General features: G+C 40.1%; 1 protein-coding gene across 2 annotated transcripts; it reads left to right on the top strand.

The window, feature by feature from the left end:
* Window positions 1-172: 172 nt before the first annotated feature.
* TOMM70 (translocase of outer mitochondrial membrane 70) lies at window positions 173-25001 on the top strand. Of its 2 annotated transcripts, XM_075711339.1 has the most exons (13): window positions 173-451; window positions 9056-9229; window positions 10486-10612; window positions 13674-13783; window positions 15639-15787; window positions 16956-17163; window positions 17764-17898; window positions 19070-19177; window positions 19902-20018; window positions 20873-20970; window positions 21503-21625; window positions 22627-22814; window positions 23591-25001. In XM_075711339.1, exons 1-12 carry the CDS (start codon window positions 173-175, stop codon window positions 22778-22780), a joined length of 1782 nt encoding a protein of 593 aa, XP_075567454.1. In that variant the 3' UTR covers window positions 22781-22814; window positions 23591-25001. The 2 variants fall into 2 exon arrangements, with proteins under 2 accessions (XP_075567454.1, XP_075567449.1); XM_075711334.1 differs by lacking the exon at window positions 23591-25001 and having other exon boundaries at window positions 22627-23123.
* Window positions 25002-26031: the final 1030 nt, after the last annotated feature.

Below are 26031 nucleotides of genomic sequence, written 5' to 3'. Positions count from 1 at the left end.
CACTCCGGCAGATGGCGCCACCCCGCCGGCAGGTGGCGGGGCCGGGCCGGGCCGGGCCTGGCGGTGCGGCGGACGGAAGTGCTTGCAGGACCCGTGCCCTCCCGGCGTGCCCCGGGTGTCCGGTGACCCCTTCCCTTCCCTCCCCTCCCCCGGGCGGCGGTGTGAGCGCGTCATGGCCGCCTCGAAGCCCGTGGAGGCGGCGGCGGGAGGCGGCGGCGGCGGCGGCGGCACCGGGCTGTCCCGCTGGCAAGTGGCGTTGGTGCTGGGGGCGCCGATTCTGCTGGGCGCCGGCGCGTTCTACCTGTGGGGGCGGCGGGCGGCCCGCCGCCGCGGCAAGGGCGCGAGCGAGCGGAAGACCCCCGAGGGGCGGGCGAGCCCCGGGCCCTGCGGCGGCGGCGGCGGCGACGGCGGCGGCGGGGGGCAGCCCGATGGGCCCGGCCACGAGGAGATGGTGAGCGCGCGCCGGCGGCCGTTGGCGCGGACACCTCCCTCCCCCCCACCCCCCCCGCGCGCGCGCGGCGGCGGCCGTTAGTCCCTGCCGCTGGGGGGGACGGGGGTGGGGGAGGAGAGCCGCTCTTAATGGCGGGGTCAGGGCTTGCCCCCGCCGGGCCTGGGGCGTCGGGGCATGAGTTTGGGCCGCGGAGGGGTCGGGGAGGAGCGGGGGGGTCTGTTCAGCCGCCGGCAGGGCCGCCTGGAGCGGGGACGGGGGGGATGGCCGGCCTCTGGTCTGCGGGAGACAGGGCCGGGCAGGCCGCTGGCCCGGCCCAAAAAGCGGTTGTCAAAGTGCCGGCCCCGGAGGACGCGTGAGGGGATGGAGCCACGCTGCAGCGGGAGCGCTCGGGTGGCATCCTCTTATCCTCTGCGTGAAACAGCGCGGAGGTCGGCGCTCGTAACCGGGCGCTGACGTTCTCGGCTTATTCCTCGCCTTGCTGCCGTTGGTAGTGCTTTGTGCAGAACGCGTGTATTTGTTCCAGTCCTGGTACTTGGAAAAGCGCGTTATTGACCGCATCTTGTCACGAAGTACGCATTAACCAGGTGAGTATGGGTCTGACGACACGCTGCTGTTGGGTGGCTGTACTTCTGCTTCTGAGGTGTACAATAGCTGTGAGTAAGTTGCTTCCAGGAGTAGTATTTTGAAAAGGAAATCTGTGATCTGTTGTGTGTTAGTCTGAGATGCTGGATGCAGCAGACTGGAAAGAAAACACGAAATCTTTTTAAAATGAAATCTTTTCCATGAAAATACAAAAGCCGTACTGTTCAAGCAACTGAGACTTCAGAGTAGAGCTTGCCTAAATAGATATACTTTCAAAACTTACATTTATCCTGTTGTAAATTACCATTCTGAGAATTTTCAGTTAAAACGGTCTATACAAAAATTGAAGGACAACATGGAAAAATCAGAGTCTAGATCAGATCTGTGATTCTCTGGTATATCTGTATGTTGAAAAATGCCTCTAAGATGCGCTTTTCTGCACATCTGCGGTCACAGATGGATTGTGACGGTCATGTTGTATTACTGAGGTGAGGTTGCAATTGACAAGCATGTGTAAAGTGGTGGATTTGGCAAACTGGTTTGCTTTGGTAAGAAAATCCCACTAAGATATTCCTGCATTTTCTTCTCCCATTCTTGTGTGCCACCTGAAACGCTGTGACCTCTCAGACCACGGTTTAAACTTCCTACCTGAAATGATCAGGAGAGAAAAAATCAACTTCGGGAGATTGGAAAAGGTTGGTTTTAATCTTGATCATTTCAGTGATGAAAATTAGTGTTACATGAGTGGGCAGGCAGTGGCAGGAACACATGGGAGTGGTGTGGAGGGTGGGCAACTTCCATATAATTATTGAGTCACAGGTACTCACAGGCATTCCTGGAAGCATAGTGAACTGCAAAACCTATGCTGGACCTGGCAGTAGTTACTTGAATGCAGTGATTTGTTAGTTCATGGGCAGCAGTGCTGAGCAAGTAGTGTACAGAGGACAAATTCAGACTTTGTTTACTGTGGTAACTTTGGCTTGTGGCTGCAAACAGCATCTGGCATATTTATGGCAGTGTGCTTGCTACGTGTGAGCTCTGGTGTGCGAGCTACTCGTGACCTTTGTGTAGCTGCAGTGACTTTGCTGTTAGTATGTTAACTCTGGGTTTCTTGATTGTATTTCTGAATTGCAGTATATACTGTCAAGTGGTTTGTAGTCATTCTGTGGTTGTACCTGAAGCAAGCACTTAAAACATTTAAAACACTTGTATAGCACTTGATTTAAAATATTGTGTGTCTAGCTCTTTCAGATTGCTCCACAAATTAAATTACTGGAAGACTCTATGCATCTAAGAATAAGTATATGGTTGAGTGGTATGATCCAGAGTTCCTTGAAGAGTGTCATTGCTTATACTATAAAGAAATAAGAGATATTACTTAGGAAAGCTGTAGAAGAAGGTATCAGACTTGCCTGATTACATGAGATAATTGTCTAGCTACTCAAAATATGGCTGCAGCAGGAAAATTAATGTGGCTGCAGGTTCCTTTCACTGCTTTATGTGTGTGGGGAGGATTGCCTTCCTGTTCCTCATATCCAAAGCGGTGATGCCATGTAGATTTCATGTTTCCACACATATTTTATTAGTTACGGATATTACTGATAAGACCCTTGACTGAAAATACAACCATTGCAGATGCTTTACTTGTTAACGTCTGCATTGTATTGGTCTGCCTTTCTAATGTGGTGGGGTATTTTTTTTAAACTCGGTTGTATTCACTGTACAGATTTGTATTTGAAATAAGAACCAGTAATTAATTTCACAGTCTAAACACAAGAGGGAGGTCTTTTGGAAAACACACAGGTCAATAATGAATGCACTACCAACAGCTGTGTATGTGTGTGTGTCAGGTAACTATTCTTTTGCTCATAAATGTAACTTAGGACTCAATCTTTTTTGTGCATTTCATTAAATCAGCTTTTGTATCTGTTTGATGCTCAGTTCACTGTTTCTGAAGACACGACCTTGATTTTTTTTGTTTGTTCTTTGAAAATATGTAGATTCTAAAATATTCATTGTTCTTTATTCAGACTTCTTACTATTTTGCACCCAGTTCAAGCTTTTCTTGTACCTGCTGTAGAGGCCTCACATTTTTTCCCCAGGCTGTGTCTGCACTAGAGGATTCTCCTGGCACAGATGCACTGGCCAAGTGTGTGATCTATGTCTGACGTTGTGTTGGCAGAAGCCTTTAGTATAGGTGCTATATCTGGAAAAGCTGAACTACTTTTGAGATTCCTTCTGTAAGCACAGCTCCTCAATGGTGCAGTAAACTGATATTATTGGACCAGTTAAGTGCTGATGATAAAACTGCATCTATGGATGGCTCAAAGGTCAGGAAGTCAGAGTGTATCTGTTAATTACAGAAGTTGTCATTGTTTCTTATAATTTAGATGGAATGTGTTTTAGTTACTCAGTAAGAGCTTTATGTGCTCTCTCAGTTTGTAGTGAATGTTGCATAACTTAAACATGTTGGAGAAGTAAACTGCTTTGCATTTGTTGCATTAACTGATACCTAGTTGATTCATTTTTTTTTTTTTACTTATTCCATGATCACTTCTTAGCAAGTTTGTACTCCCCTTGTCTGACAGGAGCGAGCACTAGTTAGTCATTGAGGTAATGTGTTGCTTGCTTCAGTATTTTTTTTTTTCCTTAAGTTGAAATCACTTCCTTTTGTAAGTCTGTGATAGTCCAAGTCTCACCCCTTAACTCTTTCAGCAAGTTCGTAGGCTAACCCTGTGTTTTTGCTATGTGAGGAAGCATTGAGCAGAGACTCTTGGAATTGCTTAGTCAGCTGTGTGGCATTGTGTATTGCAGACAAGGCCGCTTGGGTCCACAACAGTTCACTGTCTTTGCACATTTTCCTTTGAGCTGGATATAGTCCTTGAGTGCAGTGGTGGGTGAACGTGGCCAAACTCCTTGGCTTGTGTGGTGCCACATATTGGGATCAACAGCCAACTAGTATGGCTTCTTTCCTGTATCTATTTTAATAGCAATTGCTGAGTGTTGCCTATCTCGCTGCTGTGACTTTAGATCAGTATATGAACAATTAAACCCCTTTATCTAGATATACTTACATTGATACTTATTCTGAATTGATCTAAGCCAAGTAAGTAAAAAGTAATTTCTGTTGTACTGTGCACCTGTTGCCTAGTAAATCTCACTATCAACCTACTGTAAGTCTTCTACGTTTCATGCCAGCTGTAGTGGACAGGTGTAGAAGACTCTTAAATGTGTGTATAATAGCAGTAGAACAATTTTTAGACTTTTGGAAGTTCATATGCAGCTCATTTATTTGTGGTAGGTGTGAATGACAAACTCATTTAAAAGGAAGGTGAGTGCTGGAGAACGCTGACAAATTGTACTGTAAACTTGAGCTTAATTATTTTTAACTATAATACGTCTTTGCGCTCTGAATTTACATCTTAAGTTCATGTGGACTTACTTTTCTCATAGTGGTTTTACTGCTGAGGAGAATCTTAAAACCATTTATACTTGGTTAATACCTTTCAGTATAGGTCTCAGATAAGACTCGAGATGAATGTTAGTCAAAAAAAGAGGAAAGATAGTTGTTCAGTAACAGCAGGTATTCAGAAAACACTTTTTTTGGTACCTGATCTCATTAAGAGGATTTGTTCACTTGGAGAGGGGAAAAGGAGGTCTAGACCAGGGCTGTGGGGTTTGTTTTTGGTTTTGAGGGTTTTTTGTTTGTTTGTTTGTTTTGGGTTTGGGGTTTTTTTTTTCCAAGTTGATGAATTACAGTGGCTGAAACAGTAGTCCCCCTCCATGGCATCTGTCAGACAGGGGCTCACACAAATACTTTTCAACCAAAAGAAATGCTGAAACCTGCTGCTTGTGCTTCTGTCATGAATTACTGTTGTCATTGGCTGGCAACAAATTTCTTGTTCTGCTTTAAAAAACAATCTCCCCCAAATATATAAAGTTCTGAACTCCTAGCTTAGCCATATTGGCATTGCTGGGGATTACTAAGCTTTATTATTCTTGCAGCTGGCAGTCTGTTGCTGTTAAGTTGCTGTTGTTTGCATGCAGTTTCTGAACATTTTGTGAGGAAAGCACATTTTCTGAGGATAAATTAACAGTTAAGAAATTTTTGTCAGTGCTGTCTAGTCTTTAGACAGCAATCTCCTTGTTTAGTTACCTAGATAACTGAGTGCTTCTCAAATACACAAGTGTCCTTTGGCTTAAACTCCATTTTAAGACTTGTTAGTGAACAGTTGCTGAAAGCAGTCCTAAGTACTGAGATGTTATTTTTTATGTAACTGCAGATAACTTATGAGCTATTTGTTTATACTGCCGTGGCCAATAATTGATTATGAATTTCCATTCATTTTATTGAGCTGGTTTGCTTGTTGCACAGATTCTATGACCAGAAGATGACAAACTGTGAGAGTTTTTCCTGCTCTATATGGACCTTCGCCTTAGGGACAAAAACTGTCCAGTGCACCACATAGAATGGCAGTGGGTCAGGTGAGGAGAAGCAGTGAAATTGGAAAATACTGTCTAGAATTATTACATTTGCAAGAAAATGGAAGAAGAAGGTGTGAGGTTTGTTAATTACTTGTGCGTGGGGTACATGAAGTTTGCTTGCATAATCAGTTTCTTATTTGTGTACATCTTCAATGTAGCAGTTGAGAAGAACTGGAGGGCTGAGAAGTAGAAGCTTAAAAATTTTGTCAGGGTTAAATCTAAGGCTTGACAAACTCTTTCAAAAACTGATCTTATGTTAAGAATTAATTTTCATATTCTTCTTTGTGCTATTATGAAAAGGTATTGTAGCATATAATGTCACATGAGTTCTTTGATATCTTAAAAAAACCCCAACAACAAAACCATACCAAAGCAAAAGAAGAGACTCATGAGATTTAGCTTTTTAGTGTCCTTGGCTTCATCAGGTTATGCTGCAGTTACTTAAGTTGAATATGTAACTTAAACAGAAATTATTAAGCTTTTTTTTTAAAAAAATGGTTATGAATATTCTTTAAAAGTTCACAACATTAAAATAAAAGCTGTATTTTTGGTTTTGTTTTGTTCCATAAGTTGATCAGTTGCATACCAAAGCTCTAAGTTAATTCACTATTTTCTGCTATGTTTTCTATGGTAAAAGAGTTTCATGATTGCTAAGAAAATAAATCTCACCAGGATCATTATTTAAAAAAAGAGTTGAATTTAAAACTTGGTGTTGTGTTTTATCACCATTTGGGCTTCAAGACGTAGATACAACATTTTGTTATTTTTAAGGCACAATTTCTATACAGTTTGCATGGGATCCATTTTTCATGGGTATGAGATGCTAAGCAACTCTATTTCTTCATCTAAGTCCTTACCAGAATGGGCTTACTGATGATACAGAGCTGTATTAGCCTTTGCATTTGAAATGGCAGCCATTCAATTCAACAGTGTATTGCATGCATGCTGAGGACTATAGCAGAATAGTGTGACTAAGGTTGCAGAGATAAACCATCTAAGAGCTAGGAGTCTAGTTTAAGGCAGCATAAACAACAACAACAACAACGAAGTTGATTTCTTTCTTGCTTTGGGCATTATTGCTGACTTTATTACATCATAACGTGTTGTGCTCTAACTCCTGACTTGCTACCCCCAAATTTCTTGCATCATGCAATGTGTGGGGCAGAGAGTAACCATGGAGTTAGCATCTATTCGATGATTCATTTCTGTGTAGTTGGTTGTGTGGTCAGTGGTCCTACTACTGTTATCCAAAGCTTACTCTGATAAGAGAGGTACTAATTTTAATGGGTTTTGCTGTAGCATCATACCCATACTCTCTAAAGTTTTTGGTCCCTGTTGCACGCAGTTAGGCTTGTCTGAAGACTTCATGCTTCCCAGGAACTGGCAGAGCACCAGTGACAGCACCAGAGCTACAGATTTCTTGCTTCCAGTTACAATTCCTATCCCAACACCTGACACTGGAGCAGCCATTGCATTTGGATATTATCCAGTAGTCCTCATTTGTAGCATATGCCTTTATGCAGGGACTGCAGTGTGCATAGTCAAAGTGCACAGGATGGAGCAGATGGACTGGTCAGCCTGAGGCCCATATTGGGGTAATAGATCCCTGGGCTAAAGCAATTGGCAGTGATCATAAAGTAGTAATCTAGTTGTAGTGTATGCTTAATCTCTGCATACTGGGAACACAGGTCTGAATTTTACAACATGGCCCACATATTGTGTTTTTCTTTTTGGTACCAGGTAAATTGGGACAGCGCTGAATTTTGTAGGTTATTTCACAAAGACATTTCTAATGTGGTTTGCTGTAGAAATGCAGAAGGAAAAATGCAAGCTGACTTTCATGCATTTAAGTTTGTCTGCGGCATACGCATAACCCTTTCCTTAGTTAAAAGAGAAGCGTTGTTGTACTGAGAGCTAAATTTAGGACGTATTGGAAGTAAATGTAACCTTTTCAAACTTGGGTTGAGCTTTAAACGACTTCTCAAATACACAGTTACTTGTCTCTCAGTAAAAATATTTGCATTCTGATTCTGGTTTGTGTATCCATCGAGTTACACACAGTGTGTATGAAGAGGGGTGAAGTTAATAATCTTTTTATCAATTTGAATTTAAATAATTAAAAATCAAAAATCTAAAAGCCATGCAGATTATATTGTTCTTCGAACAATGGAGATGGTGCAGATTGATTTCCTATAAGCCCAGTGATTGGTGGCCCATGAGAGAAGAGCTTTTCTGGCAGCAGGGATATTTAAGAAATTCCCTCCCTTATATGGTTTCACTTGTAAGTCTCTCCTCAGGAGAGTGCCTGTAGGATGCTTTTGTTCTATTTGGATGCCTATTTTTATGTAGGAACTAAGACTGGTACCCATTATCTGATTCTCTCATGCAATGATTGGAAACCAGGCCTTAGAAGAGGGGTTGTACAGCAACTCCTGGGTTCCCTTCAGGTTTTCAGTTTGAAAAATGATTTAGATGCTAAAAATGATCAGACTGGCATGAAGTGAGCAGACGTTAAAGGAAGCAGGGTGATGAAATGCAAAGATGCTTTCAAGTTTGTCTTACAGCAATCTGGGTGTAGTTTAGCACTGGGGTGGATGAGAGAGGAGAGGAGGCAGAAGTATGGTCAAAGAGCAGCATTGACAATTGCCAGCAAATCCTAGATGATCTTTTCAGTGCATGTGATTCAACAGGTGAGATGTAGTGAATCCTGCAGCTATTGTTTAAGGCATTACTGCCCCCAGTTTGTGCTCTTTCCCTCCTCAGAGAGGTTGGTAGGCTGGCAGCTGTGCTCATAGCTCTGTTCATTGGTCTGGCAGGTTAGCCTGAACTGCCCCAAAATGTTGATCCTTGAAGCTAGGCTGTGAAAGAGGAGCAGAAATCTAGAAGATGATTATTAGGATCTTTAGCAGCTCTGTGTTTCTTGAATGTGGGTCATACCCCTTTGCAAGGCTTTTTATGTCTGATTCCTTATAACCCACAACATTTGATAACTGATCTGTACATCTAGGGGTTACAGGTAGCAATGTTAGTTTTTGCAGAAATGCAAGTGATTGACAGGCGGTGGAGAACGTAAAGATTCATTTAGCAGGGTCACAGGCTAGTTAGCAAAGTTTTCCATCCTCTGCTAAGAATGACAGACTGTGATGGTCCAGCACTTTGTATTAGAGGTTGGATGAAGGAGGTTGTGTGAAGCTGTAGAGGAGTTAGCTATAAAGTTAGTTAATTTGTCTAGTGTATGGAAGCAGAACAGCTTTGTTTTCCCTACAGGTTTTATTTATCTTGCTCAATAGGTCTTTCCACAAAGTGTTTTCTGTATTTAATTCACAGTCTGCTGAGTCAGCTCTGGTCTTATAGGCTATATGTATTTCAGTAGGAAACTTTTCTTATTTGAATTGCTTTGAGGGCTTTGTTGTCTTTACATATTTAGTCTTTGGACGAATAACTTAGATCCATTTTATATCTTTGAAGATCAGCCCTTCAGTGCATAGCATGCATGTGGTGATGGTTTCTGAACTGACCTATCACTTTGTTTTTCAGAGCCCTCTTGACAGAGCCCAAGCAGCCAAGAACAAAGGAAACAAGTATTTTAAAGCAGGAAAATATGAGCAAGCTATTCAGTGTTATACTGAAGCTATCAGCCTGTGCCCACCTGAGAAAAACCTTGATCTTTCTACCTTCTATCAAAATAGAGCTGCTGCCTATGAACAGCTGGTAAGGAATTAAAGATAATTATGTGTTTATTCTAAAAATTTGCATTATAAATTATGTATTTTGTCACTTTTGACCACTGAAAGATCCCAGGTGGTGGTCTCTGCCTTCACAACAAGATGCTGTTGCTTGCAGCTGTTTTTCACCAGCTCATCATGCTTTTCCACATACAAATAAAATTATTTTCTGTTAACTATTCTCAGTTTATATGATGTAATTCTTATGTGTCCTTTTCTTGTAAGACAAGGTTTTAATTTCTTATCCTGTGGAACAATTTTCTTGTATATAAGTTAATTTTGTTTCTCTCTACTAGAGTGTTTCTTTAACTGTTAGGTGAAAAGCCAAATATTTTGGAAGGATGCTGCTTCAAAAATTAAACAAAAAGATCACAGAAATTCTACTAAAGCCCAAGACCTAAATTTTGCACATGTGGAAGTAACATTTACTTGATAGCTGAGTATACTTGATTATTAGGTTTAGAAGTGAACCAGTGTTGTTTATTATGGTATCAGTAGATTTGCTTATGAGGTCAAGTTGGTGAGCTGCATAAAGGAGTGGAAAAATTGGCTTTGTACTGTCTGAAGTATCAGTGAGACGCTGTGTGATTAGAGAAATCTAGTGTTGAAAGTTAGAGGAGAGATTATAAATAAAATAGAACACTAATTCATGCCATAATGGATCCCACATGTATGTGGTTCCTCTTTTTCAGTTATTAGAAAGCCTATTTTGATAATCAGTTTTGCAGGTAAATGGATTTTTAGTTCTTAATAGCCTTTACCAGCTCTACTCCTACATATTCATTTATCATCCCTTTGTAGTAACATAGCATCGTAAATTGAAATAACAAATGAAAAAAAAAAAAGTGGTTTAGCACTTTGTTAAACTTGTTTGTTGGTTTTCATTATGTTTTCATCTTTTTTCTTCTATTTGTTTTGTACCAGTCTTTCAGTCCCGATGTTACCTCCTGCAAGCATCTTTGCATCAACTCATTATCTTCTCCCATATGCTTTGTACGACTGTCTGGTTTCGTTTTTCTGTAGGAATTCCTTTTCTGTTTTGTGGCTGTTCTGGTGCAGGTGATTTCCAGTGGTGCCTGGCAGTTTCTTACTGAGAAACTTGCAGAAATAGAAGCAAGCAGGTAGAACCAGAGCCCTGGGGACTGCAGCTACTGTTAGGTGGGCATGACCCTGGAGTTGGTAGTGGAAAGCTAATATAACGCAGCTGAGTAGGGCCTCTCTCATTGTGTTTTCTACCCACAGCAAAAATGGACAGAAGTGGCGCAAGACTGCACAAAGGCTGTTGAGCTTAATCCTAAATACGTAAAAGCTCTCTTCAGACGCGCAAAAGCTCATGAGAAGCTAGACAATAAGAAGGAATGTTTAGAAGGTGAGTGTGTCTTGATGTGTATACTTAAAAGTGCAATTAGCTCAGGTGCTTTGGAGAGCATAACTTCTGGGATTGTTTTGTTTTTCCTTCTGTAACTGCAGTAATCATAGAATGATTTGGGTTGGAAGAGACATTAAAGATCATCTAGTTCCAACCCCCCCGCCATGGGCAGGGACACCTTCCACTAGACCAGGTTACACAAAGCCCCATCCAACCTGGCCTTGCACACTACCAGGGATGGGGCATCCACAACTTCTCTAGGCAACCTGTTCTATTGCCTCACCACCCTCATAGTGAAGGATTTCTTCCTTGTATCTAAATCTATCCTCTTACAGTTTAAAGCCATTACCCCTTGTCCTATCACTACATACCCTTGTAAAAAGTTCCTCTTCAGCTTTCTTGTAGGCCCCCTTCAGGTACTGGAAAGCTGCAATAAGGTCTTCCCGCAGCCTTCTCTTCTTCAGGCTGAACAACCCCAACTCTCTCAGGCTGTCCTCATAGGAGAGGTGCTCCAGCCCCCTGATCATCTTTGTGGCCCTCCTCTGGACTTGCTCCAACAGGTCCATGTCCTTCTTATGTTGGGGGCCCCAGAGCTGTAACATGGAATTATTTATTTGAAATCATTCATAGCTACTGCAAATACATTTTCTTCTCTTGTAAGAAGAAACCTTTTCCCGTTCTTCAAGCTGTCATCTACTCAGACCTGAAATAGTTGCTGAGAACTTGATGTTACTGTAGCCACTCAACGTATTCTTTTCCCAGGAAACTCCCTACATTTTAGAATAGAATTCATGTAACATGCTGAGTGGATAACCCAGACAACAGGCATTCTGCTTCCATACAGTAACAAACTTCCTTCCCTGTTGGTTTTAGAGAAATGGTACTGCTACAGAAACAAAGGTGTTTTTGCAGGTGGAGATACATGTTCAGGAACAAGAGTATTGCAGTCATTTAAATGCATTTGGCAGGTATTAAAAGGAAAACAGCTTCAGTAGCATTTGGTTCTGATGTATAACTGTTATGAAAATTGGAACATATTTATAAAAAAACTTTTTTTTTTAATATTAACACTATGTATTTGGCAGGAACTACTGTGTCAAATCCTTCCAAATACTGTTCCTAACAATACATTTTGAACTGTCAGGAAGATGTGACTGAGAAGCCGTGAAAATTAAGGAGTACTACAGGTCAGGTGTGTTGTTTGAGGGCACTTTTGAACTAAGGGACACTGCTGAAAGGACCCATTTAAATTTCATCAAGTGAAATCATTCCTGCCTGTGTAAGATTAAAAGGCAAATGAAATTTTCAGCTGTGCTCTTTATCAAAGAAGGATGGAAGATAAGGCAGGACTCTGATGAGCAAATCTAACTGTTAAATTAGTTTCATTATGTATAACAGCTAAGAATTATGTCTGCTAAATTAGAAGGTAAATAAGATGTGGAAATGTTATTTATTTGTCTATCTATTTACCTGCTGGCAGAATACCTTTCTGCCCTGTAAGACCATGATGACTAGAAAAGGACTACTTAGGTCATTTAGTGTAGTCCTCTGCGATCACTAATTGACCAACAGCTGCACTTCCAGAGTGCTATAATAAAATCTAAATCTTATGTAGTTGCAATAAACTTGACAGGTGATAAAAACCCCAAGAAAGATCAAGTGTCCCTGCCATAGTAGGACAGCTTTTAAAATGTAACTCCTTTTTAATGTTAGTAGCAGTAATGTTCGTAGCAATTATTTTCAACCTTGATTTGTGTTTGATTTTTAGCTTGCAGTTTTTTCAGATCTGAAAATTACCTGGTTTTTCTGAACTACAGCAGTTTTCTAATACAATATTGCTTTTACCTGCCAACCATGTATAGCCAGTAAAATCCCAGGAAGTAGGGCATGTCCTTGTAGTGGAGGAAGGCAAAACCAAACAAACCCCAAAAAACTGCACTGCCACCAGCAAAAAAACTCTTCGATGATACCTGGCAGTATAATTTGGGAAGACATTGCTGCCTCACCCAAGTCCAGGCACTAGTTTAAAGCTGCCCGCTTTGGGTGAAATGTGTCTGCTAAGGTGGTATAGTACAGTATTACTGCACGCTATCTTTCACACTCTTTCTGGGTGTAGCGTGTTTTCACAGGGACTCTCATGTGCTGCTTGGCCATACTACATTTGTGGGGAGTTTCTGTATAAACAATGGCATAATAGTACCTATAGGGTGTAGAATTACAGAAACTGTACTTAAACTCTGGAGTAAACCACTTGCTTTTCAAGTGTATTCAAACAATACATTGTTTGGATTTCAAGTCCAAACTCTGTTCATCTTTACTGATGTTTAAATGAAAATTAAATAAGAAAAATCAGTGGTAGTATTACATTAACTAGAGTATCCAGAGAGATAATGATAATGTACCATAAGAGCGCATTTCACACTGCAAAGTGTGGTTCAGGCAGCAGTGGGTTAACATCTGCAGAGGCTCTGTGTGTGAATGCAAGTGATATGATATGGGCTAGCACTTTAAATAGGTTGGCAAGCTATTTCTCTTAAACTTGCTTCATTTCAAAGTCACAGAGATGAGTGGAAAAATTTGAGAAGTATTATGGGAAGATTTCTTAAACTGAGGAAGAAGCGAGATGTGATTGGACTGAATATGAATTTTAAAAGTAGAAAATTAGGACCAGTCCCACCAGAGAAGCTGTGTTAATGCTTTTAATGTGAACTTAATATGAACATAATTACTATCCCCAAAGTTTCAAGATGTTGAAAGACCCCGCTGGAGGTGTACATTTTCACTGTTCATCCAAGCGTGTTTGTCTCTAGACAAAAACATGAAGATAAAAATAAATGTAATTTCTTTCATTCACTGTCATGAAGTCCTTTTATCACAAGGAGATCATTTTGGATACAAATTTGTATCTTGGAAAGCATGGTAAATACAGTAAACTGGAAACAGAGGCTTTTACCCTTGAAGAGGATTAGTTTGTGACTAATTGTAATAGTGGCATATTTTAGTGTACTCCAGTGACTATCAGAATTTGTCTTTAATCTCACTTTTACATGTTGTTTCCTAGATGTCACTGCAGTCTGCATTTTAGAAGCCTTCCAAAACCAGCAAAGTATGTTATTAGCTGATAAAGTTCTTAAACTCCTTGGAAAAGAAAAAGCCAAAGAGAAATACAAGGTAGGACTTGTGATATTGCTGACAAATTCTGATTTCACCTGACTGGTTGTTGAAATATTGATTGTTGGCATTCTGTCAATTGTTGTAAGCTAGTCACTGTCTTCATCTGCTGAAATGTAAGAGTCGACACGAACGGTTTTGTACAAAGCTACTGTTGTACCGATGTTTTTTGGGTAGCTTTTTTTGGGACCTATCCAAACTTTTTGAAACCTCAGTAGGGAAGAAAGGCCTATTTCTAACAATTGTTTCCCTTTAATAATCAAATCTATTGTGACATTCAGGAGATCCCTAAGTTGGTGTGCTGCCTTACATGGGGCTTTTCTGGACTTGCAACATAATGGAAATGGGGTGTGTTGGAACAGCAGTAGCCAAATGTTCAGTTGCACATCAGGTAGTCGAGTTAGGTATGTGTGTTGAGATAGGAAAGTTTATAAATAATAATTGAAAATGCGTAGAGGCATTGGTTCCATATGTAATGAATAGCTTAAAATGAGAATGATGATTGAGGGCTTTTTCCCCAGGTTATTCTTGGTTTTATAAATAGAAATTTAATGTAGGAAAGATTAAGTTGACAGCAGAATTCCTGCGTTTTAGGAAGTGGCAAAATAATACTGTTTTAAGGTTGGGGTTTTTTTAAATTAAAAAAAAAAAAAAGAAGCAAAAAAGCATTGCTTAAGAAAAAATGATCCAGTGCAAAGTCATATCTTTTTATTAGTGGTCAGACTTCCCGATTCTGTCTTGAGAAATACGCCTCCTAACTACCACAAATTCCTTGTGACATTTAGTTGCAGGCTGTTTCTGTTCCATTTCTGTGAATAGGTGCTCATGCTTATACTTTCTTATTTTGGCACTCGACGTCTTTGCGTTAATGTTTGGACACTGCAGAAAAGAAAACTATGGAAGTATAGGGGTAACCAGGAGCAGTCATTTTAAGTGGCTGTAGGTTTACAAAAAAGTTCCAACAGGTATTAATACATTCTCACTTGTTATTAAAACATTCTTGCTTGTTTTTTGTGGTGATGGTTGAAGCACTGAAATCCACGTTAGTTTTGAGATGCTGAATTTCTTTCCTATAGAAACTCACATAAACGTGTGATGTCAAGGTAACAAAAATGAATTGTGCTGTTAGTGTGGTGGTGGTAGCATCATAAAATAGGTGTGCTTCAAATAGGCCGTATTATGATAGAACTTAATAGAGAAATTCAGAAGAGTGATTTCAAGCCTTTATTGCAGGAGAGATTGAATTGTGTGTAGTGTTCATTTTGAGCAAGAAATATTTTTCAGCTGTAGAAAGAATTTTGTACGTGAGAGGTGTTACTTCTGGGACTTCAAGTAAAATGTGTGGTATCTGGGCCAGGCTCCATGTAGAATTAGGATGTTGCCTCATTAGTTTTCATTGTAATGATAGCAGCTTCTGTTGTCCAAGTTGGAGAAAAGGGCACATCGCCGTTCAGAATCTACTTGAATTTAGGCTCATGCTTGAACTGGCAGCTTGCATTTTTCACCCAATTTATTTGCACACATACTGCTTTAGTACATCTACCCAATGTCTTATGATATCCTGAGTCTTCATTTCTAGCCACACATGCAGAAAGATACTATGTCCCTCCTCTCTTGGATATCTTCACTTTACTTCTACTGGTGATGGGTATTGCATTGTGATCTGAAGCTTAAATAATACATAAATGTCAAACTGTCAAATCAAAAATATCAGACTATCAAATTAGGTAGTGGAAAGTCATACACTGGTTCTTTCATGAACAATTTTTTTTATAATCACATTTGTTTATCCATCTCCATATTTACCATCTGCTCTTACCATGTAATGACTTGAAATTACATTTCTCTGTTTCAGAATCGTGAGCCTCTGATGCCCTCACCACAGTTCATTAAATCCTACTTCAGTTCTTTCACAGATGATATAATCTCCCAACCTTTGCTTAAGGGTGAGAAATCAGATGAAGATAAGGATAAGGAGGGAGAGGCTTCTGAAGTAAAAGAAAAGTGAGTGTACAGTACAGTTGGGAATTGTTTGGTATTGGAATTAAGTTTTCAGTGATTTTGACGTTCTGCTCAGTGTAACTTGCTGTTGTTTTTATAGTACTTGGCATGGGAAATCCTGTGGTAATAAAGTGAGTCTGTGAAATGAGATCAGTATTAAAAATGAAACTTTTATGGAGGCTGACTGGCTCGTTCCAAACTGTAGGTGGCTTCAATCTACTAAACAGAGGAACGACAATGAGATTGGGAAGTTATGCTGAATATTTACTACCGTATCATGGTAAATCTTGGGATGGGAGGACTGGAGAGTGCTGAATGATGCTTCTGGAGAAAGGAATGTTTTATACTGAAGGAGAGTTTCCAGGGAAGACAGCAAGTTAGTCTTTGGATTGGAAGGGAGAAGATGAGCTAGCAGGAGGGTCTTTGTTAATGAAAACTATGAATTTACAGCAACTGAGGCTGAAAGGGTGTTTCATCTTTCTGGAATCAGATTGCACGTAAATGAGAGATTTGTTCTGACAAAGAAAAGCTTGAGGTTTTTCTTTTTTCTTTTGAGTGGAGCTTGAGCACCGCGTGAATGGTGCTTTAACTTACTATGCCACTTTCCAGTTTATTTTTGGAAGATATCACTGCTGTCAGTATGGAAACCATTGCAAACAGCATTATGAATTTTTTTTAAGTAAGATGGAATGTCCTGATCTACAGGCAGATTCACTGAATCCAGGACACTTAGCTGAGGACAAGGCAGTGCTTACTGTAATTTTTGCTGTGAAATCCTTTCTTCCACCTATAAACTGCACATTGTGAGGTTTAATATTTCACTTTTCTGACCTGGAATTCCATCCCAGCCCCTTTGTTTTAAGGCAGAGATTATGGCTGTCCTTAATGTGAAAAAAAAACTTCAAGGGACAAAGGAAGCTCGAGTTCAAGAGCTTTAAAACATTTTTCTTCTTTATTTCCAATGTAGCTTTGCCATTCTTTGTCTAAATTGTTTTCGGTCTGTGATGGCTCTGTCCAGGAATATTTGTAACTTTACTTACTATGCTGGTGTTTTAACTGAGTATAGCAAAAGTTAATATTTGTTACGATTTAATGAAAAATCTGAATTGAAATTACAGTGTTCAGTGAATGCATGTGTATATATATACAACTGTTCTTACATCATTTACAGCTCTGGCTATTTGAGAGCAAAACAATATATGGAAGAAGAGAACTATGACAAAATTATCAGTGAAAGCACAAAAGAAATTGAAGCAAAGGGAAAATACATGGCAGAAGCTTTGCTTCTGCGAGCTACTTTCTACCTACTTATTGGCAACGCAAATGCTGCCAAACCAGACCTAGATCAGGTCATCAGCATGGAAGATGCAAATGTGAAGGTAAGAATCTGTCACAGCTGGATTGTAGTCTGGGTTGAGAAAATGTAGAAGTTAGATGCTAAACTTGCAGTAGAGTTCAAGATGATGTTTTTCCATGTTTTCAGATGCTTTAATGGGAGTGTTCTGGTTTATTTACTGTTTTGTCTTTTTATTCCTGACAAATAGTCTTTTCAAGGGCTTGTTGATTTTTTGAGACAGCTGTGCTAAGTAGTACAAACTGAGAAGAGAGGAAATTGAATTAATTGGAGGCTTACCCAGTCTGAAAAATCAGTTCATAGATAAGAGAAAAACATTAATTGTACTTGTGTATTGAACTGCTTCAAAAAATGTTGATGTATTTGTAAGCGTAGGGAACCTGTCTTATGAAGGATTTTTGGGGGGTTGAAAATCCACTGAGGTGGAAGCACAGGCTGACATACTTGAAATTAAGCAAGGGAGTTGATTCATTTAGAGTCAATATGAAATTTATTCATGCTTAGAATGAATGAAGTCTGTCAGTGGGAAAAACTAGTGAAATGAAAAATTTACTGTAATTGTAACAAAGCCTTAAATCTGGAGGAACGTTGGAGTGGCCAATGCTTCTTTGAACTTTTTTTGCAGCTCCGAGCTAATGCTCTGATCAAACGAGGAAGTATGTATATGCAGCAGCAGCAGCCTGTGCTCTCCACTCAAGACTTTAACATGGCTGCTGATATTGATCCTCAGAATGCAGATGTTTACCACCATCGAGGACAAGTAAGAAACATTAGAGATTTTGTCCCAATACTTGAATATTTCACTATATACTAAAAGAAAAATAAAGATCAGTACATCATCGGAGACAGTTTATACTATTTGTGGCAGAAAAACATGAACTTCTAATTTGGAACTGTTGCAGAATAAACACGCAGTCTAATTTGCAGGTTCAGGTCAGGCAGAAGCAGTTTATTTCTGCAGCTATAGGAAAGAATGCAGAGGGACAGGTTCAGCCCTCTATCAATACGAACTCTGACTTAAAAGTACTAGGGCTTATATGCACTTAGAGCAGATACGAGCTGCTCTGTGAAGGGGCCTGATACGGCAGAGCAGCATCTGCATAGAAGGAAGCTTTGTTACAGCGAATGTAACGTGTTCCTGATAACTCGCCGTCTGCAGCACTGTGGCCTAGACTTGCATCTGTTCAGCTCATCCCTCTCTGGCTTGTGACACTACTGTGTCCTTGACTAAGTTCTAGACCGAGAGAGGCCTGCTTCCACAGAACTGTAATATAAAAAGTGCTGGAAGAAAAAAGGAAACACTACCATATGCAGATATGCTAAGTTGTATTTGTAAGGAAGACCTCTACGGATCAAGTGCCTCTCTCCATGAATTCATTAGATCTCTTTAGTGCTCAGAAATAAGAATGGTGTTATGTGTTGATTGAAAGGAACGAAAGTTTTCTGCAGATTGAAAATTAGTGGTTTACAATAGTTTACAGTAAAGTAAGAGAATGATGAAGTGTTTTCCACTCTTGTGGAGCAATGAGGCTGTCAAAAAAAAGGTTGAAATGCAAGCTGGGAAAGCCAAAATGTTTCAACATCCAAATAGTCCACAGGCATTAACTACAGTGAGGCAAAGCAACTTGATAAAAATACAGCTGAGTTTTGGAGACTGGACATAATGCTAAAGCAGTAACAGCAACAGTCTAAAATGCAAGAGTTCTCATACCCTATACGTGGGCATTGCCTTTTTGTGTAAAAAGCCAAAGTTTCACTGGTGGCTTTGTTATTTTATGGCAGTGATTTTTAGTCATGGGTTTTGTAGGTTTCTAGGCAGTTCTACAACTGAATTGGAAACGATATAAGTAACTGATGCTAATTGAGTTATCACTTAAGTGTCTGAGGCACAGATTAAATACAGAAATAGGATTTTCTTTCATTCTGGCTAGCTGAAAATCCTACTTGACCAAATTGAAGAGGCTGTGGAAGACTTTGATGAATGTATCCGATTGCGACCCGATTCTGCCTTGGCTCAAGCACAGAAATGTTTCGCTCTGGTAGGTAACATGCTGGTGTTGATCTGGGTGCTTTTTCTTTTTAAAGAATTCTGGAAAACAGGACTTTCTCTGTTTTATTCCAGTTTAATGGAAAAGTAGTGCAACAAACATCTTGGTGTCTTTTAACAATAAGGTAAAGAAATAATGCAACAGTGTCTTCAGTTGGAGTAAGGGTTTGCTGCTTTCATTTTGAAACGTTCGTTGTTCAAACAGTAGATCATCTTTTCTTGTGGTAGAGGAACAAATCTTCACTCTAACTGCATCACATAAAATTCATTTAAATAAAGCTTTAATGTTGTGGAAAACAGTCAACTTCAAGAAATTGGAAACAAACTATTTCAAGCTAGTACAATGCCCTGCATGCAGGAATCTTCTGAGGACAGCTTTGCATGGTGTGAACACGGAGGAATTCTAGGCTTGGAATTTCTAGGCTTTTGAAGTAGGAGGCGGCCATTGGCAACTATCAGGCCTTATGGCTTCCTTCTTTCACCCTTTCTCCTCTCCCAAGTCCACTCTACCAGAGACTTGGACACATGGTAGGTTCCTAAAAATAGATTTGGTAGGATGTACAGGCACGTTGCCTTCTGGAACTTTTAATTGTTATGATGTATGCATCTTTTGGGGAAGTGGGTAGAGGTCTGATGAGCCCTTTTTTGTGTGTGTGTGTTTTTGTTTCATTTTTTTCCTTTTTTCTTTTTTTTTTTTCTTTTTCTTTCTTGAATAGTATCGCCAAGCTTATACAGGAAATAATCCTTTGCCTGTGCAAGTAGCCATGAAAGGCTTTGAAGATGTCATAAAAAAATTTCCGAAGTGTGCTGAAGGCTATGCACTATATGCTCAGGTACATTTTTCTCTCTCTCAAAGAAAATGCTGCATTCTCTTGCACCTTTTAGCTTGGATAACATACATTTCTTCAAATAATATATGAAGGTTTTTGAGAATAAGTTCTGAGACAACACACGCTGTCTTTAATAAGCTACCTGAATTTATGGGTATGGGTGTTCTGGGGTAGAGGAAGTAGAGGGGGAATTGATGGAGCAGAATATAAGTGATGAGAGTCAGGCGTGGTTATTAGGAGACAGAGGTCTGGTGTACACTTGCCTTAAATTACTGCATGTGTGTGGCATCTCACTTGGTGGATGTCAGGGATTTTCAAGGTAATTTGGGAGTTAAATGTGTGGAACTAGGGTAACAGTTTTGTTCTGCTACAAATGACATGTACTGGTCAAGCAGAGTTTAGTACAAGTGTTCAGAGGTAACGGAGACTCACTTCTCTAAGAAAATCTACTGCCTGTTCTAGTACGAAGCATGAGATGTTCTGATTTTAAGTAGGTAGGCAATATGGAGCCATTGCCTTTTGAAAGAAGTATATTTGAAAGAGGAAGAAGTTGAGACTTGCAGGTACAGACTTTCAGAATGGTTTTTTACTTGCACTACACTTAGCATGTTGCTTGTGGATCTGCCATTACAGATTGGTACTGTGATCAGTAATTTGTGCACTTAAAGCCTAGCAGCTTTCTTCTAAAAAGCCTCCATTTTGAAACTTAACTCTAGTAACTGGTGTGCCTGGCCTGCTCTATGATGAGAGAGCTACATCCAATCTCACATCGTCAATATGGTTTTAAATAGAATTAGCGTAGTGCAGAATGCATGTTTTGGTTGCGTATTGACATATAGGTTTCTCTTTTGATGCAGGCGCTAACTGATCAACAGCAGTTTGGCAAGGCTGATGAAATGTATGATAAATGCATTGACCTTGAGCCAGACAATGCCACTACATATGTTCATAAAGGGTATGTATTGAGTTTGCGATCCTTTTGGTCAAGGGCAGTTGGCATATTTAGATGAATCAACCTGAATGGAATGTTTGTGTTTAGAAGGTTAGCCAGGAGAAATAACTTTGTGAAAACATCTTAGTGCTGTTCAATGTATTTCTACAGTTTCTCTTGACTAAACTGTAAATAAGTTTCAGGACAGTTTCATTAGTGCTCATTCCTAATTGCATATCTACTTGAAGTATCTGACTTACTTTAGCCCTATCTTAATTTCAGCTTTCTGCTGAAGTTTTCTCTTTCATAAAACAACTTGTAACAAGTCTTCTTGGGAGGAATTTACCTTTCTTTAGAATCATTAAACTGGTAACCTGGCTTATTGAAAGTGACTTTCACATACATGTTTTTAAAAGCCATGAAGTTACTGTCTGCCCTGCATTAGGAATTAAATACATTTGGGATTTTTATTTTTTATTTTTTTTTTTTTTGCTTATGTGATCAGGGTTTGGGGAGGAGTATGTGAAGTTTGTTCTAAATTTTCTTTCTCTTCTAGTTTACTTCAGCTCCAGTGGAAGCAAGATTTAGACAAAGGGTTAGAACTCATAAGCAAGGCCATTGAAATTGATAACAAATGTGATTTTGCATATGAAACCATGGGAACGATTGAAGTGCAAAGGTAGTGTTGAATGTTGAGAGTTCTTAAGTTACTTGTGAAATTACAGTAGTCCTTTAGACTTCCTTACATATCTTAAGTCTTTCATCTTTCTTAAGATCTTCTCCCCAGTGCTGTGCAAGGCCAGCTCTTACCCAAAGTCCTGATTTCTGTTCTGTAACTCTTTGGTAAAACCTTCCTTTCTCTATGGCATAATTCCGCTTTATGATCTGACAAGTTCCTGTGTTCACCAATTTCATACTTGCTGGACAACATACAGATGAGTCTGTGTATGTTTAAATACATCCCTTCTGCATTTAAAACATTCCTTAATCATTACTAGGCTTCCTGTGTATCTGATGTAGTCCTTAAACATACCTTAGTGGACCATGTGTACTGAGGATCCTGAGCTATACTCTCAAGCCTGACAATTTGGGTTTAGTTCCAAGAGGACTGCAGTTTGTAAGTTCACAGGGTAAAGAGGAAAGACTAATGCACTATTCTGTAACGCTGCATTGTATTACAGTTGTGCGGAAGTGTGGGGTATAGTTGAGTGGTTTGGGTTTTTTTTTTTAACATGTCTAGCCATCAAAAGGACAGACAATTAAACTGTTGCCATGAGAAATTTTGCAAGCATTTCCTATTAAATAATGTGAGCTCTTGTCTGTGCTAGTTTTCCTCTTAAGTATACAGACTCTCTTTAAGGTAGATGAGAATTCATTCAGTTGTCCCAGCATTACCTTTGTAGTAAACTCGGTGTCCTGTGGAGAACGTTTTATCCCCCACTGCCACCTGTGGGGACTCTCGAACGGAAGGCTGTTTAACAGCTGTCCTAGTTGCTTAGGCTTGGTAACAGCTTCTCTCAGTTTGCTCATCATCATTGCAAGTTCTTGTGGTGGTTCCTCCCTGAAGTCCTTTTAAGCTGTTCATAGTGGGGAGTGTAAGTCCTGGAGGAAAAAAGATGCTGTAGAGGTTAAAAGATTGCTTTGCCAGTTCTAATTGGCCTACATTTTGGATTATTTCAGAGGTAATCTGGATAAAGCCATTGAAATGTTCAACAAAGCTATCAACCTGGCCAAATCTGAAATGGAGATGGCCCACCTCTACTCACTCTGTGATGCTGCCTATGCCCAGACAGAAGTTGCAAAGAAGTATGGATTGAAACCACCAACACTGTAAAGAAATGAGGAGGAAAGGACCTTCTAAAGTGAAGGTGCCCACTTCAGCCAGCCCTAAAGATGCTGTTGCAGACCATGTTGAATGGTGGAACTTAGTTTTTTCCCGTTCGTGGTGTTGTCATTTGCTACATCTGTTAAATGTTTAGGTGTTGTGGGAGTGGTTGTTCAAGGAAGTATGCAGTGTTGCATCTTGTTCCTTCTGCAGCAAAAACCTTAAAGTGTGTTAAGGGAAATAAAGTTGCAGGGGAACAAAAGGAAGATATTTTGGCCATGCAAATAAAAACTTCACACCGGTTCATTTTGGGTGATTATGTTGTGGGCGATTTTTGCTTTATCAAACAATGTTACAGCATGTGGGGTTTTTTCCTGTTGATTTTAAAGGTAATACTAGTCAGTGCTGTAAAATAGGTTTCTTTTTTATATGCAATTAATCCTTGAGGGTTGCTTTTAATTTTGCAAAAAGGAAAAAATTAATTTTCAAACTGTTTAATAATAGAGGGGTTTTTTTAAGTTAGTACATGTCGAGAGAATCCCTGTAAATATATGCAAGCATGCACAATCTTCCCTTAAACCCCTCCCACCCTCTGCATAGCTTACTTAGAAATAGTCCTGTGGCAGCTATTAGGGAATTAATTTGATAGTCCTTATCCTCACCCCAGAAAGCCCTAGCGTACCATATAGGAGAGCTAGTAAAAAGGTTGGCTGGGGAAAGAGGTTGGGTAACACCACTTCAGGGTAGCTTTTACTGGAAGAAAGGCCATGTTCTTGTGCAGCAGTCCTTACTTGAATGTCACAGGAAATTGTTCTGCAGGGTTCAGAGGGACTTTGAAGAACAGAAAGCGCTGCTGGGAGTAGAGCTGCCAAGGTAAGGTCATGCTTGCATATAATCTTTGTAATCTCTGACGCTCTTGCTTAAATGTAACAGCTAACAGACCATCTCAATTCTCAGTCTCTAGAGACTGCTGTGTTCTGATCTGCTCCTTGTAATAGCCCCTTTGCAGGATTAGGTGAGACAAGGAACGAAGCATAGGCTAAAACTTTGAATAATGGATTTAGAATCTGTACTGGTTTCCTTGTTCTTTAGACCCTGTCTTGTCCAAGATTCCAAATACTGTAGAAAGGAAGCAACTGTTCTGCAAATAGTAGAGTGGCAAATTATTAAATACTAGTATAAACAGTCTTCCTCTAGCTAGGAACTTCACAGAGGGCTCTCTTCCTTTGGGTTGATCTTTCTGGTATAGAAGTCAGTCAGTCCATCTTGCCTCTCCCTGGATTGATGTGGCTGGATAAACCTCATGCAGATACTTAACTGATGTAGCTTAATTTACGAGACACATTAGTGGGCTTCTTTCCATGCTGAAATCATGGATTTGCTTGTGCTGAATTGTCTAATGTATTTCATCTTTTAAAGAAATGAACCATGCTGTGGTCAAACTGTCTTGTTCTCTAGTTGTGCCACCATACAGCAGCAGCTTGTATTTTCAACTTGACCTTCCTTTTTCCCAGCAACTGCAGCTGAGAATTCAAATGCTGGAGAGTAGACATAAAGATTTAATCATTCTGTTTTAGCTAGCTCAGCAGGTGATCTGAAATCATAGTGTTGGCGTAGAATTGAAGGCATTGGAAGGTACTGGCAGCTTCTAAGGGCACTGCACATAACAAGCGTCAAATGTCTACTGCATCAATTACCTGAGAACAAAAATAAGCCAGGCTGACTGATGTGTCCTGTTCTGAGGAGTTTTTATTCGCATGGCCTTATTTACATTGGCATTTTCTCCTCTTCACCCTTCCTGTACCCCATTCCTTACCCCACCCAATCAATTAAGGGAAAAAAGCATGTGCTGTCAAATACTAGCATTCCAAATCATCACAGACTTTTGCCTGTTCTCAAACTAGTTTGAAACTGCACTGAAAGGATGCATTGTCTGCAATTTTTTTGTAAATGACGTATCACCTGTAAACTGAAAAAATAAATATTACCTTCAAGTCTCTTTCTCGGACATGCATAAGAACAGGTTTTGATGAAAGTGCTCTCTGCAGTGGTGTGCTCTGTGCTTACTTGAGGTCGCTCTGAATCTAGGAAGAACTAATAATGACTGACTCCCTGTCACCTTCTCTCACTTCAACCTTTAAGAAAAAAGGAGATGTGGAATTAACAAGGCTTATCTCTGATTGCTTCCATCACCCACAGAGGTATGATCTTGAGAGCTGAAGATTACAGGGGAAAGGAAATCCAGCCAAGCAAGCTGGGAATCTGAGTAGCTGACACCCTGTTAATGTGTGTATGCAGGTGGATCCCTTCAGTGAAAGGGATTTCTTTTTTGTTTTTTGGTTGGTGTTTTTTTTTTTAAAGATGGCTGATATAGTTGAGGTTTTGCTTTAAAAGCCAGCTGTGCATGTGAACTTTGAGAAAAGCTTTCTTTAGTAGGGATCAAGAGCTGAAGTGAGACAAGTATTACTGCTATGTAAAAAAAAAAAGAAAAAAATCTGTTGAAATAATGGAAGCTCGTACTGAAGCCTTGGATAAACCTGGTGTATCCTAGAGACTCTGGGAGGTTGCTTCTACTAAACACAGTTGTCTTGCATCTTAATTCCAATCATGTAAAAATCCCTGTTGTTCATGTTAGAGACAAGTTTGCCAAAATGGAGGTTAGAATTTGTGACTTGAATTACTAGGATCTGATTGCAGATTGGAAGTGAAGAGGGAACTAAGAGATACTAAGGAGCTGTACTGTAACTTATTCTGGAGCTATGAAGAGCAGCTTAAACCCAGCTTCCCAGCTGCAGTGGTACTAACGCTGCCCCATACAAGAGGCATTACTGTGTTTTCTGCCATTTCTTTAAAAAGAATTTAAATTCTTGCAGGCTGAAATTCTGGAGCTATTTCAGGGCTGTTACTGGCTGGTTTTCTACACTGGTGCATATGTATAATAGGGATACTTAAAGTGCCTGTTTTCTACCACCACAGAGAGTGACTGCGTTAAGTATTATCTAGCTGGGAACTGATTGTGGACTTTTTTTCACTGAAACCCCCAGAACTTCACAGTCCCGTTTGTATCACTTCCGAGTGGATCACACTGGAGACCCCTAAAAACATCCTGCTAAAACAAGGTGCTTAGAAGTTGTCCTGACAGCCTGAAGAGGACTGAGCTCATGTCAGCTCTTCAGCTGCGCTCACCAAAGTAGCTTGCTACAGCTTTTCATCTGTTCTCTCCATTTGGGATTCCAGGGGAGGAGGGTCCAGGCCACGGA

The sequence above is a fragment of the Pelecanus crispus genome, chromosome 1, assembly GCF_030463565.1.
Source record: "Pelecanus crispus isolate bPelCri1 chromosome 1, bPelCri1.pri, whole genome shotgun sequence".
In the NCBI taxonomy this organism is placed as follows: Eukaryota; Metazoa; Chordata; class Aves; order Pelecaniformes; family Pelecanidae; genus Pelecanus; species Pelecanus crispus.
This window is presented reverse-complemented; position numbering and strand designations above follow the sequence as displayed.

Coding starts and splice junctions, on each gene's coding strand:
- TOMM70 (XM_075711339.1), top strand. CDS start 173: ATGGCCGCCTCGAAGCCCGTGGAGGCGGCGGCGGGAGGCGGCGGCGGC. Junction 17,899..19,069: donor TTTACCACCATCGAGGACAA/GTAAGAAACATT, acceptor CATTCTGGCTAG/CTGAAAATCCTACTTGACCA. Junction 20,971..21,502: donor ACTACATATGTTCATAAAGG/GTATGTATTGAG, acceptor TTTCTCTTCTAG/TTTACTTCAGCTCCAGTGGA.